Here is an 8,983-nt window from a genome sequence, read left to right on the forward strand (position 1 = left end):
TGTTCACCACACAAGAGCGGACTGCCGTGAGGGCGCCTTTCACCGGGGCCCCCTTCCAGCAACCAGACAGAATCTGAATGCCGCGTATGGTGGGTGCCGTCCTCTAGGCGACTGCGGCACGATTTGATTTGATTTGAAAGTCTTTATTTTACCTGTCTACTCGCGAGGGATTCTCGGCATACGACAGGGGACTACAAGTAGTACCAGAAATTACATACAGAAACAGAAACCTAAAATCCAAACCATGCATACAGAAACCCCCCGCACAAAGTGTAATGACTAAAGTGTGTCCACCCGCCCAGCCCAGAGGCTGTCCTTTGCTTGTGTGGCCCCAAACCTGGCCCAGAATCCTGGCCTCGCCGCTGATGCAGACCAAACATAAAAACAAAAACAAAGGAAACAACAAAGGGAAGTACAAACAAAGAGAGAAACAAGTAGGAAAAAGGAGGTGATGGCAGCGCAAACGCGCTAAGGGGGAGACCCCAAGGGTACGCCGTCTCTAGGTGGCAGAGGGGGCGCGGGAGGGGCCGCGTCTTGCGCCTGCGTGTCCGGCCTCATGCGGCGGTGAGCCAGCAGGGCCGTGGGGGCTTTGGCTGCTTTGGCGGCCAGCCAGCAGGCTCCGCGCTTGGTACCGATCAACTTCTGAAAGAAGCTGCTGGACACCCGCTGTGGGTTGTGGTGGCAAACCCAGATGTGCTCCGGGCTCGTGTCGGCTCCGCAGAGGGGACAGGAGAGCACGGCGTCCTCGTGCTCGAAACGGCGGTGATAGGCCGCAAAGTCGCCGTGTCCTGACAAAGCTGTCAGCACCGCGCGGGCGAGGTTGCGATCGGTCTCGTCAAGGAGACTTGTCCAAGCCTTCTTCGGGGCCTGCACCGGGCGGCGCAGGTGAGGTCTGGAGTTGCGACCCTCTGCCTCCCACCAGGCGCGAAATGCGGTAGTGACCCGGGCGCGGAATTCACTGCGTGCCCAGGAGAGTGACATGCCAGTCCTTGTGGTGATTATGTCTGCACCCCACCTGGCTTGTCTGTCGGCGAGCTCGTTGCCCACGACATCGGAGTGGCCTGGAACCCAGATCGCTTCCACCTCAATGGCTCCATCTGGCCACGGTCTTGGCCTCGGATGGTTGGCGTCGGGACGTAGCCAGTCCGCGCAAATTGTTTGGGCTCTCCGAAGGTGTTCCTCGGAGGTTCCGGGCTTGACGTCCCGGGACGTGAGTCTACTCACCGCTGCCATGTTGTCTGAACAGATCCAGACTTTGCGGCACCGCGGTTTGTCCCGCAGGTCGACGGCGGTTATGGCCTCGGCAATGGCCAGCACTTCGGCGTCGTGCACCTCGGCGCGGAAAGGGACCGGGCGGTTTCCCGAGAGCAGGACTTGTCCCCCCTGGATAATTACCCAGCCGGCGCCAACCCTGTTCGGACTCAGCTTCGAGCCGTCTGTGTATAGCCACAGGTCTGAGGGGGGGGAGGAGCGGACCAGAGCGAGGTGTGCTGCAGCGGCAGCCTCTTTGTCACCCCGGATCGGGGCCCGGGTCGAAGGTAGCTTGCCCTTGCACGGCGGCGGGAAGCTCGTGGACAGCTCGTATGGAAGCATACTCCTGAGCTCACCCAGTATGCCCCACATTGGCCTTATGGAGCCGAGGGGGTGGTTTGGCGGGGCCAGCGCGACTCTGAGAGCAGCCGACCCAAGGAGGTTGTCCAGCGCATAGCGCATGGGAGGGAAGCCCGATGCGAGGTTGTATATTGCACAGGGTGTGGTGCAATATAGCGGCAGGGCGGCGCGGAGGCCTCTGCGGACGGTGCGGTCGAGGAGCCTTGAGGCCCCCAGTAACCCGCGGCTCAGCGGAGCGTTGGGCGGGGTTGGGCGCCACCATGTGGCCGCAGCGTAAGACAGCTTGGCAACCACGCATGCGCGGACCGCCGTGAGGGCGCCCTTGATCGGGGCGCCTTTCCAGCACCCGGACAGAATCTGGATGCCGCGAATGGCCGGTGCCGTCCTCTGTGCCACGTCTCGGATGTGTGGCACGAAGGAGAGGTTTCGTGACCAGCGCACGCCAAGCCAGCGCAAGGTCTCGCGAGGGCTAACCGCCTCCAGCGTAGAGCCGTCGGGGAGTCGCAGGCTTGGGTTTTGTCCATGACGCTTGCGCGTCACGTGAAGTAGTTCGGACTTCGTCAGGTCAAGCGCCATGCCGTTGTCCGTGCACCAGCTGTCAACGAGCTCCAGAGAGCGGGAGAGAACCGAGCAGTTGCCTTCGAGGGACGAGTCTGAGTTGACTAGGCAACCGTCGTCAGCGTACCCACGGAGAGTGCAGGGGAGTGGCATCTTGAACAGCGGCGACATGAACAGCATGAACAAGATTGGGGAGATGGGCGAGCCCTGTGGGAGGCTGCCACCTGTTGGCTGGAGAGCGTCAGAGACGCCGTCTAAGGTTAGGGAAGCCCGCCTGCCCGCCAGGAACGAGGACACCCATCGACATGTTCCAGCCGGGCACCCCAGGTCCTCCAGTCGTTTGACCATGCGGTTCGGATGCACGGCGTCGAAGGCCCCCTTGATATCAAAGGTGAGGACCGAAGACTCACCCCTGAGGTCGGCTGTGCGCTCGAGAGAGTGCGCCAGGCGTAGGCACATGTCCTCGGCGCTGCGCCCCGGAACCGCACCGGCGTAGTTGTCTTGGATGTGACCTGCCTCCAGCGCCCAGCACGAGAGACGGCGGGCGACTATCCTTTCCAGGCACTTGGCCAGGGTCGGGAGCAGCGAGATCAGCCGGTAGGCCCGTGGCGACGAGCGATCCTTCTTGTTGGGCTTTGGCAGGGCGATCACCTTGGCCTCTTTGAAGGAGGCAGGGTGGTGGCCCCAGAAGAAGCTTGCGTTGAACAAATGGGTGACCTGCCGCTTGAGGGAGGGCCAGGCCAGTTTCAGGACGTTGTTCGAGAGGCCGTCCGGGCCGGGGGCAGTGTTGCGCGGCCTCCAAAGAGCAGCTTCCACCTCGTCTCTGGTGATTCGGGCGCGTGTCGGCGGGGCTTCCGTCCTGGAGCCCCGGGTCCTCGGTTCCACCTGCAGGGCGGGGGATTCGATGTCCCCTGGCCGGGCGGAAGGCATGTGCACGCTGCGAAGGAGAGCGATCTTTTCCGTGGTGTCTTGCACCGTGGCCTCCGCTCCGTCCGCCGGCGATAGTGCTGGGGAGTGGCGGTGCGGAGCTTTCGTCCTCCATTTCACGATACGGAAGAGGTCTCGGGTATCAGTGACCTTCGCCAGCAGGTCGGCGTAGAAAGCCCGAGCCGCGCTCCTGAGTGCGCGCCTGAGGCGCTTCTTGGCTTCGCGGCGTTCGGTCCTGGCCTCTTGTGCTGCGGCCTGTGTCGTTGCCTTTTCCACCCTGTTCCGCGCTGCGCTTTGCTCCGCACGCGCGACGCTGCACTCCTTGTTCCACCATGGGAAGCTCTTGGCCTTGCCCAGAGACTTGGGCGTTGATGCGACCAGGGCGTCCAGGATCACATCCTGTAGCAGTCTCGCGAAGTCGTCAATGTGCTTTTTTTCCGGGATCTGGCCGTCTGACCTCCGGTACTCTCTCACAAGGTCGTCCAGGCGAGCCGCGCCGGCCTTGCATGCCGCGTCGAACTTCTTTTTGTCAAGCTTATCCATGAGGAAGCGCCCTGCGGGGCTCGGGACCACTGTGTGCCCTGGCAGCGGGATGGACACCAAGAGCGGGAAGTGGTCACTTCCGCATGTCAGATCGTCCCGTAGCTCCACGCTCGCCCCGGTGACAAAAAGAGGCGACGACATTATGGTAAGGTCTATGACACTCCCTGACTCGTGGGTTGGCTCCCCATCCGCGTTGCCCAGCAGAAGGGCTCGCTCTTCCATCCAGGCCAGTAGGAGCTCGGCGTCGTTGTCGTCCGTGGCGCATCGGGGGTCCCAGGCACTGTGGTGGAGGTTGAAGTCGCCCACTACCACAGACCGCGGTCCTGGCTGCATGCTGGTCAGAAGACGAAGCGCCTCCCCTGTCCTAGCCGAACCTGTCCCGGCATTGTAAAGGTTTACGATGCTGTACGTGTGCCCCCCGATTAGGACCTCCACAATGATGACATCCTGGTGTTCTTCCCTCATGTAGGCCTTTTGGAAGCGAAGCCCGTGTCTTTTTGTCGAAATGTATGTGGCGACTCGGGGATTCGAGCGCCAGTTACCCTCCGGGACTATTACCTGATAGGAGGGGTGCCTAGGGAACGTTCTGTTCCCCGGGTCTGCGCTAGACGGGGCCTCTTGGAGGCAGACCACATCCACCTGGTCTTCATGCGCCTTGTGTAGCAACGACTGTGCACAGGTCCAGGACCTTTGCACATTCGCAGAAATCATTTGCAATACTGTGTCGTTAGGGTGTCCTAACATTTACAGAAGTTCCTCGTCATTGTCGTCTACCTGCATTGAATCCCGTGTTTCAGGGGACACGCTGGAGGTGGGCAGGGGGGAGGGTTGCAGCTGGGCGGCCTGTGATGGGGCGGTCGATGGCTGGCTGGGCGCCGAGGAGGCAGGGGAGGGAGAAGCCTGGGAGCTTGAAGGGCTCTTCGTCTGTGACGACGGCCGGGCCGGGGGGGCCGAGGTGACGGCCGTGGAAGGCGCCTGGGAGGGCGCTGGGGACGGGGCCTTGTCTCCCTGGGCGGCGGCAGCCGGGGTGGACGACTGCGTCTCGGTATCGGCCGGGCATTTGCGGTCAAAGTGGCGGACCCGGCAGCGTGTGCAGAACGGGAAGCGCTCCAGGGTGTTGTCTGCGGAGACCATGTGCAGCTCTCCAAGTGTCGCTACGCGGCGGGGAACCGCGGACGGGGACACCAGGCCTTCGTGGAAGGCGATGTGGGCGCGGAAGGTGGGCACGCCTGCCTTGCCAACGTACTTCGACAGCGTGGCGCTGGCGGAGACGACACCAAAGGCCTGTTCGATATCCTGACGGACATCGTCTAGGGTGACCCGGTGGAGCATCACGGCGCCGGGGGTCTTGGGGTCCTCGACCGTGATCGAGGTGGGCAGTCCGTGTACGATGTACTTGGACCAAGCATCCCTCTTGTGAACCTTCTCCGCAGTCAGGTTGGCGCGGATGCGCTCAGCGTGGCTGAGGAATTTGCCGACGTCGCGTACGGCTGTCAAGGCGAAGCCCGTCTTGGTGGCAGTGGCGGTGCCTGCGCCCTCACCGCGGGGGATGCCCGCGTTGGCCTTCGTTACGATGTAGGCCGGCGAAAGCTTCCGGAGGGGGGAGTCGGTTGGCACAACCACGAAAAGGCGGTTGTCGGTGGGGGCGGTCTTGGGGGCTGAGCTGGGATTGCCCTGTTTGGCCTTTGGGGCTCCGGTCGAGGGGGCGGCGGGTTGGGTGGCCTTGGATGCTTTTTTGCCCTTGCGGGCGACTGTGCTCCAGGATTCCTTGTCCGAGGACTCGGTGGGCGCTGCAGGAGCAGCAGCAGAGGGGTGGTGTGCAGGCTGGGCCTTTGATGGAGCCGGGGCCGGGGCCGGGGCCGTGTTAGGGGCGGGTGGCACGGGCTGTGCGGCCGGGGGGAGAGAGGTGTTTGTGGCAGCGCCCGTGGGGGGCGCGAGGGGTGAGCCTGTCATCACGGCCACCAGGCCGTTCTCCAGGATTGAGGCCAGGTCGTTAACGATCTGGCGGGTAGACGCGAAGGCCTCCGCGTGGGGGGCCATGGAGGCCAGGCAGTTGTCGGCCATTGTCAAGAAGATGCTGGCCAAGCGATCTCTCGCGGCCGCTTCCGCATCCTGCTTGGTGCGGATCTTGTCGGCCAGGGCCTGGAAGCGACCGACCGGGAGCGAGATGGGAGCGTAGTGAGCCTCTTGGGGGAGGGGCGCGTCTTCGCTCCTGACGCGTTTTGCGCCTGTCGCGACGCGCGCGACGGAAGAGGGGAGCCCCTGAGGGGCCTGGCCGGCGAGGTTCGGCGAGAACAACGCGGAGGAGGGGACAGTGGTGGGCGAGGTGGCCTGCGCGTACGTCAATGACGGAGGCGCGGACGCGGGCGCGGCGGGCGCGGGCGCGTGGACGGACGCGATCATCTTAGGGATGACAGGACCTGTCGGGGGCGAAAATAAAGTAAAGTAGTTTGCAATAATGGTAGCTGTTAGCTTGGTCAAAATGTCGAAGGTGCCCTCTGAAAATCGAGGAAAATGTTGATGCCTCTCCTTGGGGATGGACTGCGGCACGAAGGACAGGTTGCATGACCAACGCACGCCGAGCCATCGTAGGGTATCCTTGGGGTCTATGGCAGAGAGTACCACGGAAAAGAAGAAAAAAAAAAAGAACTAGTTCGTCAAAACTCAAAAAGTTGAGCTTTTCAAGTCGAGAAGCCCAACGAATCTCCCCATCTGGGAATCGAACCCAGGTCACCTGCGTGACAAGCAGGTATGATCACCACTACACTAATGAGGAATGTGTTGCTGTTTAGAGGCTTTGTTAGTAAAGACTATAAGGCATGTTGGCCATAGTTGGCAGCGCCAACTATACAACGCAGGCAGAGGGTCTGTAAGAACAAACGAGGCGGTCCTACGACTTTTAGAGACTCGCATATCCAGCCCTAGTCTGATAGTTGGAGACTTCAACCTCCACCATCGGGCATGGGACGAGAAATGCGAGAGGACGTCTCCCGAAGCGGAAAAACTTTTGGAGTGGGTAGAGGAGCATGAGGCAGTCGTACTCAACGCCCGGTTAGGCCCGACCCACGACAGGGGACACACCATTGATTTGGCCATTGCGACCAGAGGACTCTTAGCGCAACGGACGGTGAGGACGGAAATCATTCCAGACTTATCACCTAGCGACCATGAAGGCCTCATGACGACCATAGAGGGAGCACCAGCAGACAGCGACGCCACGGAAAAGCGACGAGACCCGAAGAAGTTGGACGAGGAGCGATTCGCCAAGGAATGCAAGCGACTCAAAGACGATCTGGAGGGACTGACAGCCGACGACCCCGAGACGATTGAAGGGGGCCCGCAGGGCTATGCTGACAAGCTTGCTGAAGCCCTCACTGTGGGACTACAACGAGCAGTGGAGGTCTGTGCCCCGGAGGTACGGCCGAACAAACGAGGAGTGCCCTGGTGGGATGACAGGTGCAAGGAAGCCGCGAAAGTACACCGGAGAGCCAGACGAAGGTGGAAACAAGCCATGAGAAGCGGCGGAGCTAGGCCCGAGATCGCAGAGCAGAGGAACCTGGCAAAGAAGAAGTTGTGCAAAGAGGTTCGCAGAGCGAAGAAAAACTACTACGCGAAGGAGATCAGGGAGATCAACGACACGAGGAAGATTTTCGAAGCAGCCAACTGAGCCCATAAACAGGCCAAGCAACGCACCCCTCCTCTCAAGAAGCCCAACGGGGAGATGCTGTCAGACACCAGGGACAAGTGCGAACTCCTTTTGGACGTGCATGCACCGACAAAACGAGAAGACGACGAAGCACTGGGTCCACTAGACGAAGACGGGAGAAGGGTCTGGGACCCCCCAACCGAGGCAGAAGTGCTGCGGGCCATCAAAAAGCCAGCAAACACAGCCCCGGGAATGGACGGACTCCGAAACGATCTGGGGAAAAAGGCCTGGCCGCACCTGAAAGAAGCCATTGTCCGCCTCTACCAAGTGGCCCTGACCCACGGAGTACACCCTGACATTTTCAAGAAGACTCGTATGTGTCCGGTCCCCAAGCCAGGGAGAGACCGTCGAGAGCCAAGGGCATACAGACTCATCTCGCTACTACCGACCCTAGGCAAAGGCCTGGAGCGACTGGTGGCAAGGCGGCTGGCCTATGAAGCCGTGGAAAGAGACGTCATTCCCAAGAGGTACGCTTGTGCGATTCCAAAGCGCGCGTGTTCAGACCTGTTGCTCAGTCTGGTAGACGAGATCGAACGGGGCTGGGAAATGAAGAACGCAGTGTCGATAGCTACATTTGATGTCAAAGGAGCTTTCGATACTGTCACGCCGAACCGCATGGTCAACCGACTCCAGGAGGAAGGGTGGCCAATAGCACTGTGCAAATGGACAAGGTCGTTCCTACAAGGACGAAGCGCAGCGCTAGCGATGGACGGTCATGTCACGGACACGAGACAGCTGGGAGGCTCACTACCCCAAGGGTCACCGGTCTCCCCGATTCTCTACATGCTGTTCATGGCCCCTCTATACAGCTCTCTACCGGGAGCCAGGGGTTACGCAGACGACGGATGTGTCCTGTGGGCTTCGCCAGATTTGAAGACCAATGCACAGGGGTTGGCTCTCCTTTTGGAACGGGCTGATAACTGGTGCAGAGGAAATGGCCTACAGTTGGACCAGGGAAAGACGGGGATCCTGCACCTCACCAAGAAAAAGCAGGCAGGGAACCCTCCCGTGAAGTTACCGGACGGGAACGTTATGGAGGCCACGCCACAGGGCAGCACTCTCCGCTGGCTCGGACTAGAGCTGGACAGGAAGCTAGCGTTCACTCAGCACCGCGACAAGACGATCAGGAAGATTGAGACCACAGCCAGCGGGCTGAGACTCCTCGCAGGATGCCACAAGGGAGCTCCCCCGGGCCTTTTACTACATGTAGTGAGAGCCTGTGCAGTCTCCAAACTGACGTACGCTGCGGCCGCCTGGTGGCCGATGCACAAGGAACGGAAGATCGCCACGACAGCCAAGCTATTTGATATAGCCCTCAGGAAAGCGATCCGAGCAGCCTTGCCAATGTACAGAACGACGCCAATCGGACTGTTACACCGCGCAGCGATGATTCCGCCAGCAGAGATCCTCCTCGATAGCAACGCTCGAAGAGAGGCAACCCGGCTGCACAACCTTGACGACGCCCACCTGTGTAAGGACTGGGACACTGGCAACAGAATTCAGACTCTCTCTAGGCTCCTGCCCAGAACGATACCTAGCCCTGGCGGGGTGAGACCTGCAAAGGAGAGACCAGACGACCCCATCGAGGCAAAGGGCGACAAAGATGAGGAGGTAGCCAGACATCTAGAGGACCTGCGC

General features: G+C 60.9%; 2 protein-coding genes across 2 annotated transcripts; both read right to left on the bottom strand.

Moving 5' to 3' along the window:
* Positions 1–468: 468 nt before the first annotated feature.
* On the bottom strand, positions 469–3,972 carry BROUX77_002452 (uncharacterized protein; the record flags this gene model as incomplete). Its single annotated transcript, XM_073746994.1, has 1 exon — positions 469–3,972. One exon carries the CDS (start codon positions 3,970–3,972, stop codon positions 469–471), a length of 3,504 nt encoding a protein of 1,167 aa, XP_073607534.1.
* A 411-nt stretch (positions 3,973–4,383) lies between these two features.
* Positions 4,384–6,042, bottom strand: BROUX77_002453 (uncharacterized protein; the record flags this gene model as incomplete). The annotated part of the gene is made up of 1 exon (XM_073746995.1): positions 4,384–6,042. The coding sequence occupies one exon, from the start codon at positions 6,040–6,042 to the stop codon at positions 4,384–4,386; it is 1,659 nt and encodes a 552-aa protein (XP_073607535.1).
* Positions 6,043–8,983: the final 2,941 nt, after the last annotated feature.

The sequence above is a fragment of the Berkeleyomyces rouxiae genome (genome assembly GCF_048999995.1).
Source record: "Berkeleyomyces rouxiae strain 22BRR77 chromosome Unknown BrBRR77_ptg000002l, whole genome shotgun sequence".
Classification (NCBI taxonomy): Eukaryota; Fungi; Ascomycota; class Sordariomycetes; order Microascales; family Ceratocystidaceae; genus Berkeleyomyces; species Berkeleyomyces rouxiae.